General features: G+C 36.4%; 1 protein-coding gene across 2 annotated transcripts in view; it reads left to right on the forward strand.

Moving 5' to 3' along the window:
- Positions 1–18,457, forward strand: part of ADCY8 (adenylate cyclase 8) — a 121,870-nt gene extending 103,413 nt beyond the window's left edge. For both annotated transcript variants that reach the window (XM_027452717.3, XM_038175035.2), the window contains 5 exons: positions 4,317–4,475; positions 8,270–8,416; positions 14,471–14,563; positions 16,721–16,835; positions 17,883–18,457. In XM_027452717.3, the coding sequence (XP_027308518.2) occupies positions 4,317–4,475; positions 8,270–8,416; positions 14,471–14,563; positions 16,721–16,835; positions 17,883–18,370 (1,002 nt within the window). In that variant the 3' untranslated portion in view covers positions 18,371–18,457. The remainder of the gene's footprint in view (positions 1–4,316; positions 4,476–8,269; positions 8,417–14,470; positions 14,564–16,720; positions 16,836–17,882) is intronic.
- The last annotated feature ends 3,038 nt before the right edge of the window (positions 18,458–21,495 follow it).

Genomic DNA, 21,495 nt, shown 5'->3' on the forward strand with positions numbered 1-21,495 from the left:
GGCTAGGAAATTCTTAGCATATGCAAAGATACAAATCTAAGGGTTGGCAATCTCCTAAAGCGAGAGTAAGCATTTAGAAGAAACACTGATTAAGGCAGAGTAAGAATTAAGACAGAATCCCAAGTAATGCTCTTCAGGATCAAAATCTGAGTGTACACATTTGTATTTTATGAAAAACTGATTGAGGGTATTTGAAACTGTTCTCCAGCCTGGAGGCCTGTTGGCACAACACAGCCTTTTTCCAGTCTGTTAATCTTCCTTGTCCCATAAAACAGAGTGGATATACCCAAACTGCCCTTGGAAATGGTCCCTGATGTGTACTTACCTCTGTACGTTCTCCCGAATGATTCATAGGGCTAATCTATCAGTTTAACAAAATCCAAAAACAGTGCCTGAGAACATTTTCTTGCACTGTTTTATTTACTTTTATAAAGATAACATAAAAGTATCTGTAAAAATACAAACTATGATATATATATTAAAAGAATTATAAATTATAAAAAGAATTATAATGATCCAGAGCACATTAAAAAAGCCTCTTCAATTGTTTGAACTGATGGAGAATTCATTAAATCTGATAAAGCTGTCCTCCAGCACAGCTTTACTTCTTAAAAACTGCAGAATTAGAATAGCTCAAGATATGTCTCATTCTAGGTGTTTTTGCAAAAGAGATTACTTTTGTAAAATCAAGCTTATGGGTATTTAATTTCTGAACAGCTAATTCTCTGCTATTCTTTATCCAGTGTGATTTAAAGTTAATCCCTACATTTGCAGATAGACTTTTAAATTAGATTCTTATCAAGAAAAGGTTCTGTGAGTATGTCTAATCAAAGTCAGTGTCTTAAAATCTTACGTGTATTTCAACCAAGAAATAGAGACATTCTCTTGTGCTAAACCCGTAATTATATATAGTTCTATCACCGATTTATGACATCAAGCCAAATAGAATAATTCCTCATTAGAAAGCAAATTTCATCTAGAAACATATTCTTAAGATGAGTAGTACACATTTTACAACAGTATTTCTGCAAGCCAAAGTTGAAAAAATGTTCATTAAAGAAGTATTGTGGACAATTTTGAGGTTGCACATTCTGTACTTACAATGTGTTTATATACCACTTTAACATTTTAATGAGTTAAATATAACATATAAAATCTTTCAAAATCTTATCAAAATACAATATCACATACAGTCTTCTCTCTTGGAAATGCATCTCTTGTGAAAAGACACAAAAATAAGTAACCTATTAAACCTGAGTGCAACCTACCACCATGGTTTTGAAAAAAATAAAAAAAAAAAATAAAAAATTAACAAAAGCAGAAGGAATAAAACTGCCCACAGATGGCTCAGTCCTTCTCCTCCCTCCACTCCAATTAGACCTTATAAAGCAAAGGACAAAGACCATCTCTGGTTTCTTTTAGATTGCAGATGTGTTCTCATGCAGGCAAATGTTGACCAGTTGCTCTTCCGCTTCTGGAGATCTTTGGTGCAAATGACAACTTGAACTTTGACAGGGCAGGCAGAGACAGCTTTGTACACAATAACCTCTAAATGTAAGAGATATAGCTTTGCTCTCCAAAGCCTTGTGGGAAGGGAGGAAGAACTGACATTCCTACAAAGCAATCTATCTGCAAAAACCATGACCCCCTTAACCTTCTTCATGCTTGGGAAAACAAGGAAGAATGAGGAAATAGGAAGAGGAGTTTTTTACAGTTGAAAGAGAAAAAGAGAGGAAGATACGTATCTGCTTCTGATATTATGCTACAGGTCTCTTCATTAATCTTTCTATGCACAGGTTTTAAATTAGTGAGTAAAGGCTATTTGCTTTTTTTATTTGAAGTTAGGCAATTTTCAGTGGTTGAATGTGCCCTTTTGTTATGTAAACTCTTTCCTTTCTCATTCTCAAATGAAAAAATATTCTGTCTCTCAAACACTGATCCATACCTTGTCCTTTCCTTGCATATGGCAATTGTCTGGAGAAAGATTGGGTTGTTTAGAAATAGAGGACATAGGAAATGCTAGGCTTGCTGTGTAATACATCTGTTCTATTCTCTTCACACAGTATTGAAATTAAGAGTGCATATGGGGGATATATGGCAGGACAAGAAAACTTGAACATTTCAAGATCAGACAGTTGCAGTCATATATTTTTATTTCTGTTCTGTTCTCATATTTCTAAACCCAAAATTCTACCCTATAATTTTGTTAGTTTTAGCAACTATCAGAACTTAGCAGAACATCTTCCTAAAACTATTTTCAGACCTCATATGTATGACATCCTTTTACCTCTGAACTATCAGTGTCATCTCAACCAGTGAAGATACAAGAAAAATACTTTCTGCTATAATAAGATTATAAATAACCAGAATGAAATTATTTAAAATATAAATATAAACTGTTGCTATTCTGAGTTAGGTTTAAAGATGTGAAAAAAAAAAAAAAAATACCCCCAAAAAAATGCATTGCAGCTTTTTGAAAACTTCTCATTGTAGTGGTTTTAGATGTCTGAAGCATCAAAGAACTTAGAATCCACCAGCAGCTCCTGCTCCAAGCCAATCTGTAAAATACTTTAAGGTCTTCTTGCAAAATTATAGTCAATGTTACCTTCACAGTCAGCTAGTAGAGAAGAAAAGTAGAAAAGGAAACTCCAAATGTCAGAAAAAAATGCCTTAAACATATATTTATTTTTCTGACACATTATTTATTTATTTATTGTGGGGAGGGGGGAGGGGGGGAGAGGAGTCAGATTAACAATCACAAGATGGAAGATCAAAATATGAAAATTAGAGGAGACTGTTTTTAAAGGTGGCAATAGCATTTAGAGAGAATGTAAATCACTACTAAAATGCATACAAGCTTTGAGAGATTATATCAAGTCAGACTCATCTTTAGTTTTTACAAAGAAAAGCTTCCTCTAGTACAGTCAAACTGTAAGCCCCCTTGCAAGATGTTTTTGTATATTCTTCAAAACTGCCACTGGTCACTGCTAACAGTGAAAAACATGGAGCAGGTGAGTCACTAGCCAATGCCTGAACCCTGTCTTAGTTATTCCCACCCACTGCAGTCACATACCTTGGTATGTGAATTATATCACAGCCATGTCCTTATCCCAGCACCTGTTGGCAATCCATTTGATGTCTCTCCCAATTAGAAAATGCATTTATTTACTGATGTTATGCAACCCTCTTCTGAGTATTTGATTATTATCTCTGTTTAAAACATCTCAAGTCTCAAAAATAATTCTTTTGCATCAGAGAGAGATATATTTCCATCAGGTTGAAGCTTAATAAATCAGCTTTTGTACAGGCTTTGTGCAAGCTAAAGTATCACCTGCCTTCAATTCTGAAAGCTCTCCTTCAGTGCCATGAACTCAAAAGTTCTGGCAGTTGTGGTCTTGTCCATGTATTGAGACGTGCCTCTCAGGCAAAAAATGTGATGTTTCTGCATGTTCTCCAGCTATCAGACAGCTGCCATTTTTATATATACAAATATACATGTATAAATATGCAACAAATATATATATTTGTATTCACATATAAACTGTGCTGTGCAGGAATATTAGTTTTGTTCTATATACATGCAACACTGAAAGTCATCTAATTTGGTTAGACAGTATCAGGCGCTGCCACTGTTTGTGTTTGAAATTCTTACTGTGCAGACCCTGTATCCCCAATACAACAAGGAATAAGTATTCAAGGGAATGCCAATAGCTTATCTTTCACTATCTTTTTAAAAAATTAAAAGACATACAAGTGGATGTCCCCACAACAGAAATATCTCATGTTGGTGCCAAAGACTTGAAAGTCCTCCTTGACACTGTTTTGGACTTTTGGATTTAGTTTTGCTGAAAGATGCTCATCTGTAAGAAGTAAAACACGTTGCTTTGAAAAGTATTTGGAATCATATTTGTTATTTCCTCAAGAAACCCTTTTCATATATATATGAAAAGGAGAACATATTTATTTCATACCAATATCTTCTAATTACTAATCTCCCGGCTGATCCCATTATGTTTTTATTTAAATAATAGAAAGGTGTTTAAAAGGAAAATAACTTTCTGAAAATTTCTAGTCACTAATCGTAACAGTAATGACAAATGTTGTTAGTCCCAATATTTCTCTGAGGAACTCACAATACACAAGGCAAATAAAAGATATTTTTTCTGGCAATGAAATCAAATTCTTTCTGAGTCAAAGATCTTCAGCAATGTTGAAGAAATTACATGGCAGGAGCAGCCTTCCAGGATGACAATACAACAGCTACTCTTATCTTGTTGGGTTTTATTTTTGCACTTCTTTTCTTTCTGATATTACAGCTTGAATATACAGCAAGGCTGGATTTTCTCTGGCGTGTTCAAGCAAAAGAAGAAATCAATGAAATGAAGGAGTTAAGGGAGCACAATGAAAATATGCTACGTAATATTTTACCCAGTCATGTTGCCCGTCACTTTCTGGAGAAGGATCGGGATAATGAAGTAGGTATCAATTTTACCTCTGAAAATTTCATTTAATTAGCAAAAGAAAAACAGACCTGTTCGGGAATTGTTTTTACACTATTCTCAATAGTACTCAGTACAAAAATACTGCCTGTATTTGGCATCTGGTCCATATTTTAAAAATAAATAAATAAACAGTGAATTAAAAAAAAAAATCATGTTTTAATGTTAGGGAAATTGGGAAATTACTATTCTCTGTGTTCTACATGTCTAGGTCTGCATATGGAGTGCTGTTTCCAGCTTTAGGATCCCCTGTATAAGACATATAGACCTAGCAGAACAATTTCAGTTTAGTGCCACTAATATTATTAGTATTTTCAGACACCACGACATATGACAAGAGGCTAAGAGAACTGGGTTTGTTCAGCCTTAAGAGGAAAAGGATGAAGGATAATCCTATTGTTGTCTTCAACTACTTACTGGTTGGTTATAGAAAAGACAAACACAAACCCTTCTCATATGAAGGACAAGATCCAATGGACACAAATTACAGGACAAAAAGTCCCATTTAGATGAAAGAAAAATTTTGTCCAGGGATCTGGTCAGATATTTCATCAAAGCCTCATTGTAAAATCTTCAGCTTTTCAGTTTGGCAAAGGCCATGACAAACTTGACCAAATTGTTCCTGCTTCTAATGGAAGCCTCCAAAGGTCCCTCCCAACTTTTGAGTATATGAAAATCAAATATTCCTAAAAAAGTTACAGATATTTAACAAAATACATGTGAAAATTTAAGATAGCCCTGTATTGCAGAAGTATTATTACAGCCTTGCCAATTATTATGCAAGAAATCTGTGCAACAGGCAGCAGTAGACCCAAGCCTCCTGCATCTCCAGACCCAAGAGAACATATTTGCCATTTCATATTGCTTTGCTTTGAATTGCCTTCTCTGTGCAATTAACAAAGCACCCATTTCAGAAACACAGTTTGTAGTTTTGTTTCTATAGCATACTTGCAATACACATAGAAAAGCTTTGTAAGTGTAAGCTAATTGTGCTGAAGGTCTGTCAGATTGAGGGAAAAGTGGTAAAAAGTCTGCTGGTGATGGAGTTTCTGTGTATTCCTAAACCAGAATTTGGAGAGGGATTGCTGAAGAGATAGAAGAAAGATCAGCATCTGATTCTGAAAACAGCAGGAAATCACTTAATCCTTATCTGAAATAAGGCAAATGCATATTTTAATATTATCTGTGAATAAAGACCATTGCATTATAAAATTGGGATTTTCTCATTTAATGTTGGAATTATATTTAACAATGAAGACATAACAAATGCTTCAAGATTAAAGTTGCCAACTCTGACATACCAAGATTCATTGTGTAGTAAAATGCATTCAGGTCTCCCTCTTTCTGATTCTACATTTTGAAAATAGATGTAGGCAGCCAAATTACACTACACAATGAGGAATCATTGTGTTCTGAATATGTGATTTCAAATAACACCAAGGGAAAGGTGACATAGTGAGAACCTGCAAGGAAAGGAACTATAGGAATCATCTTATTGAGGAATACCCACTCTGTGGGTATTAAGTGGTCATAAAAACACCACATTGCACATGAGAAAATATATGTGCGAAACCTGGCTAAAATACTTCATTGCAAATAGAACGGACCTGATACCAACCATGAGAGTGTTTTGTCATGTCTCCATTATGGATTCTCAGGGAATATGTGTCCTCTCTTACACATCAATTCACATACACTCACATGTATAATAATCTTCAGAAGCAAACAGATGCCCCACAGATCATTGCTGATGCTTCAATAATTTGCCATTGAATTCGGTGCCACCACTTTTGCATTTTGTAAGACAGTTTCCCAGATTGACTATACTCATGGATAATTTATGTGTGAGTTGGCTGGCTGTAACATCTACTACATTTTAGTACAATCAATTCTGCTGTTCAAGTCTGGCCATTAAATTAATTTCTCTGCTCTCAAAACATGAATTCCCTGTAATGTATACTGTAAGCATTTTCTCATGGATATATTATTTTTGTCTTGATGCTTCTTACCAAAAATAGAAAAAACTAACAGCTGAAGGCTGAGCCAATTGTTTTCTATCTTCAAAATCTGAGGAAAGTATATGTCTGATTGCATACATGCTTAAAGTGCATATTGTCTCTTTTTCCATAAGGCTCAATGAACTAGCGTGTATTACTTTTTTTCTATATCTGTGAAAGAGAACAGAAATATCCTTAGAATATGACTTCCATGACCCTGTAGATGTTCTTCAGTGGAGGAAAGTGTAAGGGTAAAATGGTAATCAATCTCTCTCTCTTTTATTATTTTTTTTTCCTGAATAAGAGGTTGGCAGTGCACTTGGAAACTAGTAGAATTTTTCTATTTTCTCTGGAGGACACACTACTAAAAAATCTAGATAAGCAATAGCATTAAAAGCATACTAAAGTGCAGGGCAAGGGTTCAAGATGCTTTTATAGGGAGAAGCAGAATGATGGAGTATAGGAGCCTGAGGTGTTCACATTAAGTGTATGGGGACCAGTCCTTTTATAATGAGAGTAAAGTGGTAACGTTTCCTAAAGCACACTAGCAAGAGCATTGAGAAGCTACTGCTCAATGCCAGAATATCAAGGGAAGTCCCAGGACAGAAACAAAAGTACCCAGACATTGGGCTACACTATGCCAGTTTTTGACCTTGCGCTGCCAGTACACAGGAAGAGCCAATGGTTGGAAGTTGAAATTAAAAAAAAAAAAAAAAAAAAAAAAAAAAAAAAGAGAGAGAGAGAGAGAATGTGTGTGGCTGTGGTATCTTATCCACTAGGAAAGCATACCAGGAACTGTGGAGATTCCTTGGCATTTTTGTTTCCTAAAAATAAAAATAAATTGTTTGGTCTCAAAGAACTGACTGTATTTCACATGTATTTTCACAGGAACAAATACATATATAAATTGTTCATTCAATACCAGGGTGAAATATATATGTACCATAAGTGAAAGTTTATGCCAGGGAACACTTTATCATTATAGCCTCTTAGGTCTGGTCCCTTATAAACTACTTTCTATCCCCAGTAACTCCGTTATAACCCTCGCTTCTGTTTCTCCCTTCTTCCAAACCTTAATAACAGGAACCTCTCCAAGAGCCAGGCAACCAGATGGCTCCATAGTCACCTTAAGAGAACCACAGGTAGAACCACAGGAGAACCAAAGAGTAGACAAACTTATAAAGCCTTCTAAAGTATAAATTATCCACTTGAAAATGAGGTAATTAATAGAATCTTTTCAAAGAATTCATATTAAACATTTAAAACAACCCCACCTGATCCCTGTTATCCTTGTTAATCTACTAATCTAGAAATATATTGGTAGCTCCAAACATGTAAAACAGACTTAAACATCTTAAAAATAATAAACATTAGGTTTCTTTTACTTCCCTAACAGTATTTGATTCTCTGGTACCTATACCTGCAAATTAATTCCTCATTCTTTCAAGTGATTCCCCATATAAATTCATATCAATTCAGAAATTCTACTTTTTTATTTTTTTAGTTTTTCTGGTGTAGTCTCCTGACCTCAGAAGCAGAAAGAGAGGTTTTCTAATAAAGGTCAAACCTTGCATAAAATCCATAATAAAAATATGAAAGCTGTCAGCCTGCTCCTGTTGAACCTGGCTAGTCAATTACACAATATACTTAATGGTAACCTCAGTTATTAAGGTACTATTCATGGAAAAAATAAGAAACATATTTTAATTGCTGACAATTACTTTCTCTTCTCTATATTCCCATTCCAACTTGTTTTTTTCAATGTTCTTTTAGGAATTGTACTCTCAGTCTTATGATGCTGTTGGTGTGATGTTTGCTTCTATTCCTGGATTTGCTGACTTCTATTCCCAGACTGAGATGAATAACCAAGGAGTAGAATGTCTGCGCTTGCTGAATGAGATCATTGCAGACTTTGATGAGGTAATACTGACGATTAGAGAAAATCTGGTAGTGCTTAGGTGATGAGTTCCCTAACACCAAATACTTCATCCTAAATTATCAAATTTACTATTTTTCTTCCAGTAATTTTCTCTTTGTTCTTATTTTAACTCCAATTGCTATTACAATTGTCTATTTTGCTTTTTAATTTCAACTTGCCAAACTTTGGTCTGAATGACTAGTAAAACTGAAATCAATAGTTACTTGAATATAAAGGTATGCTGTTAAAACTAGTCTGCTCCAGCATACCTAGAAGTAGAACATGCCTTTATTCTGCAGAAGAAAGGGTGAGAAAATTTACAGCAGTTCTGGGAAATAATGATCTAAATAATGGTATTTATAAAGGTATTATTTTGAAGGCAATGAGTGAATGGACTCAATAAACATTAAAGGTTTTAAAAACAGTGTCAAGTTAAATGTGAAGCACACAGCTTTTAATCTATTGTTGGGTAAAGAATGAAAGGTGGTGGCATTGTTACTGATGTCACTTGTCTGGTCAAGTAAGTAATACATTGGTTAAGCTGCTTGCTTTGTTAAGGAATTCAGAGGTGGAGAGGAAAAGAAGTGTGGAAAGGACATAAAAAGAAAGAAGTATTTATATAGGTATCCTGTCCTGTTCAAGAAGGTGAACAAGTGAGATTGAATCTATGTTCTGGACTGGAATATTCCATATGGGAAAGAGATTTACAGAGAAAATGGGAAAAACACATTCTTTTTAGAATTTTTCTGAGAAACATAAAATTGGCACTAACCTGGATTGCAGGGGATTGGGCATGTGTATAGCAAGTAATCTTTGAGGAACAGTAAAAAAATTCTAGCCTAGAATCTCATGTTCTGTTTATCTCTGTTTATCCAAAAAAAATTTTTTTAATTCTTTTCTGTATTGTGGTAGAGTATCAAGTGGGGAAGTGAAGAGTGTCTTGTCAGGTTGATATTGACACATTCCAAGAAAGCAGAAGGAATGAGTTAATTCCTTCAAAATGATCTGGATCTAGATTTTACATCCCACATGAGTGATGTAACCATAGAACAATTTTCTTAAACAGAATAGGGAAAAGCTCTACTTAGGTAGTGCCTTGCAAAAATGAGAACAGCTTCTACTATTGTTTGTTTCTTTTTATTATTTTGACTCTCAACTCAAAAGGCTTTATCAGAATACAAATTATTAAATGTGAGTTTTTGAGAGATGACAAGAAGGGATACCAGGATTCTGTCTATAGATTAAGCATACAGATTATTTTTTTTTTCTTAATTTATATCTCAGTCCTACTTTAAGTACCGATCTCCCTTTGAGGAGCTAGTCTAAGGGTTTTTTTTGTTTGTTTTGTTTTGCTTTGCTTTGAACTACAGACATCTCCAAGGGCTTCAGAGGAAGCTACTGGAGAAAAAGATGAACGCTAGGAGACTACATAGAGTGTTAGCTCATGAAAGCTGGATGAGGGTCAAATGTACCAAATTGTGAGACACAATGAAATTGAGGATTAATTTGTACAGCTGAGCAAATACTAAAATTTCCAGCAGGAAATAGAAGAATTCACAGATGCATCCCTGTGCATTTCAGTAGAAAACTAACCTCCTCTCCTATGAGAAGATCTCTGTCACCTGTTAAACTCCTGATCTGCTTTCCTTATAGGTATAAATATCTCATTCTTATCTCTGAGATCTTGCACAGCTGTCAGCTTGCTTCATGATTAATAGTTTTGTTTTTCTTTCCAGATCTGATTAAAATGATTATGGCTCAAACTTAATGCAAAGCCTATTGCTATGAATTAATTTAAGATATCTTTTCATGCATGTTCATATAATCTTCACGGCAAAATTTCATTGCTGCTGAGGTGATTACTGAAGACAACATTTTCATCAAAAACCTTAATGTGATAGTGCATTCAGGTCCCCAACACCTGTTCTGTAATTAATAAAGGACCTAATTAGGGACTGCATTATGTCCCAGACACGTTTAGTTGAATAATAGATATGTTCTTCGTATGAGTAGTAAATGAAATTATGTGATCCCCTGCTGACAGCTAACCTATTTCCAGTGTAGTCATGCCATTAGTTTACTCTGTCTAAGCAGTCTGGAAGGTGACAGAACCACTGTGAAGAGAGCAATCCTAGACATGGAAATGGAACCAGAAGTCATTTCAAGTCCAGTGTTTCAGGGGCAGTAATGTTTCCACGTAACTATAGACTGACATTATATGATGTCATTGTGCCTTTCTTTTCATGATGTTTCTTGCCAAGATTGTCTGTCTCAACACAGGCCTAGAAACAAAATGCAGACATGCAGCTTGAAAGCAGAGCAGATATATGGAAGAACATATGTCCTTCATGGATGAATATTGTTCTTCAGCTTCATGTGAATAACTCTGTAGGGACAGCTGGATGTACAATTCTTAGGACAGGAATACATATGGGACTGGCAGGTCCCATACCACACCATCAGAAAACTCATACTATCCTAGAGAAATCTGTTGGATGTTTTACCAGGAAGCATGCTCTAAATATCACTAGATATCTATGTTTAGACAAGTGAAATGAGTTCCTAATCTCAAATTAGATTCTACACTGTGAATCCCCACCTTACCTTTTACAGGTAACAGTAATAGGGATGTTGTATCCATAGTGCTAGGAATATATTTCTGAATGAAAGCAGTGGTAAAAATCCAAATTGACCTGGTCTGAAAAATGTGATAGGGTGGGTTATTTTCAGTTCATTTTAGAGGCATTTATTTGTTACAATAAAACACAAAGCTTACTGTCCATATCTATTTTGTTTTGCACTTAGTGGAACTGTGTTAGGGAGTCAAAAACATTCAAACACAAAGTAGTGAACAGTGGCCTTACAATGTGTGCCACCAGCAGCTGCACAGGGTAGGAGTCCCCAGACAACTCAGGATGTGACTGATTCTTTCTTAGGGAGTCTGGGAAACATGGTCCAAAAGTCAGTATTGGGGAACAGGTGACTAAGTCTTCTCAAAGCACAGTCATTACTTAGGATATCTTGTTGATTGAGGCAGAATGGGAGATGTTTCAGGAGATATTGGGTTCTGGACTGACAAAAGGACACTTTTTTTTTTTTTTTTTTTTTTTGACACATAGCATCATTACATGGTACAGTTATTTCCTATTTTGTACCCAGGCCCAGAGGTGCTGAAAGGAATATTTCACATTTAAACAAACAGGAACATTACAAATCTGTTTTTATAATTACTCTTTTTTATAATTACTCATAAGTGTCTGAAGTCTTAAGACACATACAGGGCTAAACTCCCATTCTTAGAAATGTTGTTACCAAAAATTAATACCAGAACATTTCTCCTGATAATTCTGAGTCTTGACAGACTTTTTTTCTGTAAAGTAATAGTCTTTCTAGTCATTTAATCTATCATTTGTGTATCTTAGTGATGGTACAGTTGGGACTCATTCTTTAATAAGAGCTTACTAGTTCATGGGTTCTTTTTCCCTCTTTCCCTCCTTTTTCCTTTATCCTGCAGTGATTTGCACAGTGTTTATAAAAACAGATTCTAATATACTATGTTGTCACAAACATGTTTTTTGGCAGCCTGCAGGATCCTGCTTTCAGACTTTGCTGATTAATTTACAGTTGTGTGGCATGTCCTGAAGCATTCCTTTTCTACTACTTTGTACATGTTCTACTGCAATCATATACCACAGGGTCTGACCTTAGCTGTACATGAACTGAATGATTAAGCTTCAGTTTCTTTTCAGATACCAACCACATTACAGTGATTGAAAATGTTTCCTGGACTATCTTGGTAAATTAGCAAGCCTACTTAAAGTCCTGTAACAAATAGCTGTTGCCTTAAGACTGAGTGGGAATACCTTTTCCCAATAACAAATTCCATCATCCTGTCATACTGTGAAGAAAGTAATGGGTAAATAAACCATTATTTGAAGAAGGAAAGATGTTGTTTAATAAACAAGATAAAGCAAGAAAAAAAAAATAGAGATTTATAAATAATAATGAATGAGAAGAAAGAAAATAAGTTTATTTATTTTAAATTTCCTGAGAGACAATAATTTTTTCCTCCTTAAAAATAGTCATTTTAGATATTCATCATGCATTTTATGTTACTGTGCTCTCTGCTGTTGTTTCCAGTGAGCATGTGAAATGAAAACATAGTCTGTTTTTAATCAAGACCATTTTCTCCCCTTGCCCACACACCTGGTGCTCTCAGGCTGCTCACAAATGCATAGAAAAGAGAAGCATTCTTTTTCTTTAAGAGAGCAGTTGGAAGAGCTGCCCATGTAGGAGAGAAATGCAGATAATGGGCTTTTCTGGCAGTTTAAAGAAAATGAGAAGCGGGTCAAGTTTTTGGACTTTCCTGACTTGGAAGGGAGCCATTAACCATATGGCTGTGTGTCCCCTGCGCGATGCTGTGCGGCCTCCCATTAGAGACAGATGGTGTTGTATCTGTACATGAACGGCAGCGCTTCCAAGCCCCTAACACTGTGGCTGACGTATGCAGTGGTTACTTCAATCGCCAGGGATATTTCATGTTATGCCTTTGGTATGCTTTTCCCTTTGAATGAAATAATCCCTTTAGTTTTTAATTGACAGGAAACAAACCCACAAGATGGAAAAAGAATGCATGATGCTGTATAAAAGAAGGGGGAAAACTTCATTAATTTTTTGCCTCTCCAGATATTATTATTATTATTATTATTATTATTATTATTATTATTATTATTATTATTATTATTATTATTATTATTATTTAAATTTAAATCCCAACTTTAGAACTGAAAGTTTCAAATTCATTGCCTGGTACCAGTGGTTTGGTTGTTGGCTTTTGTTTGTTCATTTGTTTTTTTTGGTGGTGGTGATGGTTTTGGCTGTTGTTTTCCAGGACTGCCTAACCATACTGATGCTTGAATTTATTAGATACTACATCGCATATCTTGGAGTTTCCTAGGGTATTTTGGTGTTACCTTCAGTAATACACATATTTAAAGCCTGTGATGAGGTGACGTGTCCACTTTCCACATAAAGCTCTGCTGTCTTTGGTAGAGTTCACAACCTGAAATCTGCGTAGGTCTCTCAGGCTCTGATCCCAACTTAATGTGAAGTCTTTATTTAAGTCTTTATTACTGTGAAGATGGGCTTGAAGTAGGGACCAGATTTACATTCCCACTCTACCCAGTGCTTTAGTTGATAGACAATATTTATTCTTTCTCTTCTGGATTCTTAATCTGGCTAGTTGTTTGTTTGTTTGTTTGTTTGTTTTTAATTTGCTTTTTATCTATCTATTTATTTATTTATTGTTATTACTCCTTCTTAGCATCAATACAGGTGTTTACTAATTCCTCTTGGTTCCATGATTATTATTTTTTTTTGTAGAAGAGGTAAATACATAACAAAAGTGCAGATGGAACAACCAATGGACATGCCGGCATCAGGCATGGTAGAAAACAGGAGGAAACATGCCATGCGTGAGGATTTGATCTCTCATAGAAATTCTTTGGAGGCATCTACCTTTATCCACTGACTGTGTAACATGGTTAAATGGTTAATTGGTTGAATTCCCTTTAATTCTGGCCTCATCACCTGAAACGTTGCCATAAGAGCACTTAATTTAAGCAAACTGAATTCTTCCCAAAGAGATTTAGGAATACTTTAGTGTGATTGCGTGTTCATATATACAAGCACACATACACAGAGAGTTTGTCTTCATTACTTTTCTGTGATTATAACTCAGCAAATGTGGGATTCATCTGCATTTTTGTTAGGCTGGAATATGTATGTCTTGTATTATCCATTCCAAAATGTACCAAACAGCTTTACAGAGCACAGCAGGCTTTAGCTTGAATGCACTCTGTAAATAGATGATGTTGCAAAGAGCCACAGCTCAATGTGTCCCAGAATATGGAGCAAACTGTGTGCCATGACTGGAAGAAAGCATGAACACAAAGATTCATTCCCATATCTGTACAAGCATTTTGCAATAAAAATTACACATTCTTTGTTTGTTTTTGTTTTTTTGTTTGTTTTTGTTTGGTTTACATGTGTATTAGTTACTAGGTGAAGAGAGATTTCAAGATATTGAAAAAATTAAAACAATTGGCAGCACGTACATGGCCGTGTCAGGATTGTCACCTGAAAAACAGGTAAGAGAATAGTTTACTTTAAGAAGCAAAGCCTTTTGGTGTGATCCCACTATGCATATTAGAAAATATTAGAGTTATCTTTTTGATGTTCATAGAGCTGTGTATGCTAAAAGAAAATAGACATTTGGGGCTTCTGGCAGACAACAGTTGCACTTCTTGATGAATTGAAATGCCATCTTGTGCTCTGAACAAGAACCATATGGATTCTTTCTTCAAATTTGAGTTTATCAGAGAGAAAAAAAATCTCCTTTCAATCACACTGATGTGAATCTAGAGCAGGTCTATCTATATCTTTGGACATATTCTAAAGTTACCACTGTAACTCAGAGCAGAATCTGACTGGAAGTTTGCAATAATGTATGAAAAGAAAGGATCTGTTCACTAGCAGCATGCTTATGTAAGTGCAAGGCTTCATTTAAACATTTATTACAAGGACATAGCTGCATATTTTTAGACAGAATGATAATCTATACATAAAAATAAAGCTGACATGTCAGAGCATTATAAAACAAGAAGTCTGCACATTGCCCTCACCTACAGAGGTGCAAACCAACCTGTGCAAAAAAATTAGCCACAGAAGACACATACACTGTCATAGCCATGAACTTCAGATGAGCCAGATGAGAGAAATCCATTCATTTCTACATGCAATAATATGCCTGAAAATTGGGTCTCCAAAGGAATAAAATGAGTTTCTAAAATACATCCAGCAAGAAGTTGGCTGCTGTTGAAGTCTGTCTTGCTTGGCAACCAGTGCCTCCCCACGAGGAAGAACACCACAGAAGAGGGGTGTGCTGCCCCAGATCAACAGGAGAGTGGGAATCAGATCTGCCTACATTGATTGCAACTGCCAAGAAAACAGCAACCAGATTAGACTGAGATTTATAAACTAGAAAATTTCCATTGTTTGTTTAGAATACATTATAAAACATGTGGAGTGTAACTAGCTGAGCATCTCCCACCTACAGAGTAACAAGTGATGCTGACAGCTAGAAATCCACAAAACTAGGCATGCATAAGGCTTTTTTTGTTTGTTCCAGTTTAAATTGCTTCTGTGCAGAGATGAGCAAAGAACTGAACATCAGACACACAGCTCCTAATTCCTTAGGCTTGATGAGGGTAAAAATTCAAAATGAGAAAATCTTCACTGCATTTCCAAGGATTAATTCATCCTTTTTTAAACAATAAAAACCTAGTGAAATTTGTATCTATGTTTTAAATATACTTGTCTGCATACATATATGTATGTGACTGCATCAATATCTAAGAGGTGAGAGTTACTGAGGGAAGATGACATGCCCTGAACTGAATACAGCTGAGGACATGGAAGGTAAACAGAAGAGGGTGAAGCTTGGGAGATTCTTATGATCTGGCTTAAATACTGAGGATGATCAAAATGTCAGAGGGCTGCACTGTGTGATCCAAGGTGGTGCTTGCAATGCTTCATTCCTATGGAAATTTTTTTAATGAAAGAATTACTCAGCTTCAGAATAGATGAGGTGACATCATAACATTATCAGGCCAATCTCAATCCTCTTTATACTTCTTTTCTCAGCATTAGATAGATTTCAATATGCATTGTTAATTCCCATTTTTGCTTTTTGGATTATTGGTAGGAAATGGATTTCTCTGGTACTTCATAGAATCATAGGAAGGTTCGGGTTGGAAGGGTCCTTAAAGATCACCCAGTTCCAACCCCTCTGTCCTGGGCAGGGACATCTCCTACCAGACCAGGCTGCCCAAAGCCCCATCCAGCCTGGTCGTGAACACCTCCAGGGGTGGGGCATCCACAGCTTCTGTGGGCAACCTTTTCCAGTGCCTCACCACCCTCTGAAAGAAGAATTTTTTTCTAACATCCAATCTAAATATACACTTCTGGTTTAACATCATTCCTCTTTGTCTTACCACTATCTGTCCATATAAAAAACATGTACTTCACAGTGAGCTTTCTTGTATCCAGGTTCACAAGTGTTGTAATATAAGTGGGAAGCATTAATTTAACTTTAATAATACCCTATCTGCCTTTGATCTAGCACATTTAGACTGTTCTTACAGATTCCAAATCTGTAAGATATTTTGCATTTGGTGGGGATGGGTGGGAGATGTTCTACAGGCAAATGCAAAACATTTCTAATGTTGTTTTTAATGATTCCTCAGCAATGTGAAGACAAATGGGGGCATTTGTGTGCTCTGGCTGACTTCTCCATAGCTTTGAATGAAAGTATACAGGAGATCAACAAGCATTCTTTTAACAACTTTGAGCTTCGCATTGGTAAGCAGAGTACAAGCGTGAAAATTAAAATGTGGTTTAAATTAAAAAGGGGAACAGTAGCTTACCCTAAACTCTGTGCACAGTTTTTGTGCACAAAGCCTTTTGGCTTTGCACAAAATCTTAATTTCAGTTCTAACCTGATCTGTCCCCGTGGCAGCATCTCTAAACTGCTGTTAGGGGTAAACTGTTATCCTGGATGAAATCAATAGGGTGGGATGACCTGAACGTATGCAACATAGCAGAAACAAATCAGATGACTGTTTATGCTGACTGGATCACTGGCAAAAACCAACTCCACTCAGAAGAAACATGTCCTTTACAGACAATCTTAACATCAGAAAAGCTGAAGTGTATTCATTAATCACAGCATGGAGGGTGGCATCATCACTGTTTGTGCTAACTCAGTCTTTGGAGACCATGTCTATAAACAATTTATACATATGTATGTATTTGCGTATATAGTCTTTTAATAAAATCTAAAAATGTAAGATCTTTTTCCCAAAGTTGCCTTTCATTACCAGAAAACTTATTCTTAAAACTCCATTTTAGGGGGAAAAAAAAACTCACTTTTATATTATTTCTTGCAAAATTTATGCAGCAATATCATAAGATATAGTCTTCCAATAACTTCATAGGAATACTTCAGTATTTTCACTTCATGAAGCATACTTGTAAGGGATGTCATTTCTGGATTGCATAGCACAGACAGGGTTGCCTTCAACAAGTGCAGGGCCAGAAAGATCTTTCTACTACTTAAGAATAATTTTGCAGGAATTTTGGCAATAGTACATGGAATACAGATGACATGTAAGTACTGCAGTTCCACTGTGATGGACGCCCTGTCAAATAGTTCTGAGGATATAACTTTTGTTCTCTACTTTTCCTGAAGTTTTTTTCTTACTTTCTTTTTATATGCACCTTTTCTTAAACTTAGAGATAAGCATATGTGAACCAGCTTTCATATAGTACTGAAGGGCAAATATGGTTTTTGGTCATTTTCATCTGACTGGATGTTCTTTTTCTCCCTCTCTCTCTTTTTTGTAATAGGGATTAGCCATGGCTCTGTCGTAGCAGGAGTTATCGGTGCTAAGAAACCGCAATATGATATCTGGGGCAAAACGGTTAATTTAGCAAGTCGAATGGACAGCACAGGAGTTAGTGACAGAATACAAGTGCCTGAAGAAACGTATCTGATCCTGAAGGACCGAGGATTTGCCTTCGACTACCGAGGAGAGATTTATGTCAAAGGTATCAGTGAACAGGAAGGAAAAATCAAAACATATTTTCTTCTAGGAAGAGTTCAACCAAATCCTTTAATCTTACAACCAAGAAAACTGACTGGACAGTATTCATTAGCAGCTGTTGTATTAGGACTTGTACAGTCTCTTAACAGGCAAAAACAGAAGCAAATCCTTAATGAGAACAATAATTCTGGAATCATAAAGGGACATTATAACCGGAGGACTTTGCTCACTCCCGGTGGATCTGAGGCAGCAGCCCAGGCAGAGGGGGCTGACAAAACTGAATTGCCATAATCAACATTTTGTTTGTGTTCTTTTTTTTTTTTTTTTTTTGTATTTCTTTTATATATAAAAATAAATATACAAATAAAAAAGGTTTAATTTTTTTTAGAATAAGCGTGATTATTTTCTGGTGTGACATTTTTATGAGATTCCAGTTCATCCATTTTTACAAATGCTGCCAGTATCTCTCTCCATTTACTATTATTCACCTCTGAATGTCCAGCCACAGGAGCTGTAGGCCTCTGCTCATCTGTGCTGGTTACCCACAAAAAAAAGGTCAAGAATAAATGCCTGACTTTGGGGGATTTAAAACATAAATTATATAGGCAGTGAATCTTGGGAAAATAGCATGCTTGCCTTGGGGAAGCAAAGGCAAAAGGAGATTGAGTAGGTTCTTCTCACTTTTAGTTGTCTTCAAGTAGAGTGATATCCATCCAAATTAGTTGTCTGGTCTCCATAACAACCACTGAAAAGCTAGTCAATACAGCCTATAGATTGATGTGTGCTACCTGCCCAGATGTGAGGCTGTGGGACATAGAAGAGAGAGATTTTACCCCAGACCCACTGACTCCATTGACTGGCTGTGGGTGGTTGACAGAGATTGAAGTGTCTTGCCCACAAGGCTGCTCTGCAGGCAGTATTGCATGTCGTTACCCACCTGAGCTCTAGCACCCACTCCAGGAAGTCAAGGCTCTCCTGGGGGCACTGTGCTATATCTGTCAGTACCATCTGAAGGGTTCAAATGTACTAAGATATCTTGAATGACACAAGACATACATGGACTTGTCTGGAGTCTACAGTTAAATCTATTGTCCAGTCAAAGAATTAACCAAATTCCCCTGGTTCACTTTCCTGAGCTTAGCTCTTAACCCCGTTTCCAGTCTGAATTTTTAGCAAAAGAAGGTTTCTCTCAAGCCGTAAAACAATGTGCTGAAGTACAACAGGAGACAAAGCTCACAGATGAACGTCCACTCAGATACCTCAGAAGGAGGAGAAAAGCTGTGAATGAGGTTACCCCAAATGATTTGTGTGCCAGAACAGAGACAGTCCTGCTGGGATGCCAAAATGGCACATCTAAGTGCTACAAACCCTGCATTAAAACAAGTACAGGGTGACTTTGTTTTAGGATAGCTTATCAGCTTTCCCCTGGAAAAAAGTAAATATATAGCACAGGTACCTATATGCATCAGTGCTATGAATCATACTGATCAGTAAAGCGCACAAATGAACCTCTCATCAAATCTGTGTGCTCAAAGGAGCTGGGCTTGTCTCAGTAAATATTATCTTTAAAATAAATCACAGATGGGAGCAGCAGAACCTGCAATCACACAGCAATCCCCAGACGAGACCCCAGACAGCCAATACAGTGCAACATATGGATTCTTGGTAAATACAGGCTTTGCTTTTTTACAGGCTGTTACACAGTCCTTAATGAAAACTGGGATATCTCAGGTGTGTCACCACTGGATTGGGCACATTTTTATAAAAGTGACCATTTTGGCTAAAAAATATCGATGCCTACATTATGGTTTGCTAACAAAAGAGGCATCAAAGCACAAAAATGATTAATTGTAGTATGACAAAAATAATGCTTTTCATTGTAAAACAACGTAAAGAATAGGTATGCTGGGCAAAATTTGATCAGCTGAATGCAGCCTTCAGAAACCAAAAATAACAAAAAAGGCCAAATAGATTCCAGAGAAAACCATATCACTGAAGGATGGGTATGATCACAGATATCAGAGAGCTGTCAGAAATGTTATACAAAGTGGTGAGGCTGCTCTCATTTCAAGTTGATTACTGGTTTTAAGCCCTACAAATATCAGCTCTTTACACCATGTAGTAGCACTGTAAAGAAGAGCCCCTCAACCACCCAGGACAGTGTTGGTGCTGTAGGAGGAAGACAAGACATGGCTTGTATCTGAAGCAGCTAAACTAATTTCACATTTAAAATGGTATTTGAAGCCCTAGAGAGGGAAGTTTTGGCTGGTTTAAACAGCTCATAAAACAGCTGTCCTCTCCTCAGCTTATCTCTCTGCTGGATGTGGGTTCATTCCTCCTGGTTTTCTAGACCTTTAATTCTTGATAAACACATATCCCAGCTGAACCAGTTTTCTAATTCTCACTACTGCTACCAGCCTCTGTAATGACAATTAGCAGTGAGTGGAAAGTGTTATCTAAACAGGTTGGGAGGCTGGAGACTGAGGGCACCTTCACTGTGTCTTAGCACAGGCCTATATCTCCTACTTCTTATCCTAGACATGGATGGCTTTCTGTGTTATCCCTCTCAACATCCCCATTAGCATAACTATGTTCCCAAGCAAAATTGTCTGCTAAAGAAGTCTGAGCCTGTGTTGACCAGATAAAGAATGTGGCAAATCAGCTCATTACCATGAATAATTCTTTAGTGAGGAATTTCACCTGTGTCTGCTGTAGGTAAATCCCTGCTTTGGTCTATTTGTCTACATGAGGCAGCTATTTGTCACCCCAGCAATTACACTGCCTGTTCCTTTTCCAAGTGCAATGACCTTAAAGGCTCAGCAGTGTTATTCCCTGTTGTAGCATTTGTTTTCAGAGGAACAGCAGCTACTATTTATGCACTGTCTTCTAGTTTTACTCCATGACTTCATGGTATCATTAGTGCATTCAGCTTTCCCTCACAACACTATCTTCAGGGATTCTTGTTCATACAGAACAGAATTGTTCATACAAGAAAGATCTGTAAAGCCAAAACACCTGGTTGATATCCTTTGAAGCACGTATGCTTGGATAATAAAGGCGAATTGCCTTGATATTGTAGCTCCTTGGCCAAGCTAGTTAGCCAATATTGAGGACTTTGCTAGATTCTTCCCATTAAGAGGAAAAAGCTTTGGCAGAAACTCAATTTACTTTGATGTCATCTTATTCATTTCTACCTATGTGCACTACAGAGGAAAAAAAAAAAAAAAAAAAAAACAGCAGCCAGATGCTTCTTCAGAAATTCATACCTCAGTTCCTCTGACAATCTCCAAACCATAAGCTCTGCTGACTTCAATGTTTTCAATGTTTTCTAAACAAACAAGCTGAACTCCATAGCTTACAAAAAGCAACATACAATCAACAGCATCAAGGGCAGTTTATGCCAGCTTTGAAGTACT

Source organism: Anas platyrhynchos, chromosome 2 (assembly GCF_047663525.1).
Source record: "Anas platyrhynchos isolate ZD024472 breed Pekin duck chromosome 2, IASCAAS_PekinDuck_T2T, whole genome shotgun sequence".
NCBI lineage: Eukaryota > Metazoa > Chordata > Aves > Anseriformes > Anatidae > Anas > Anas platyrhynchos.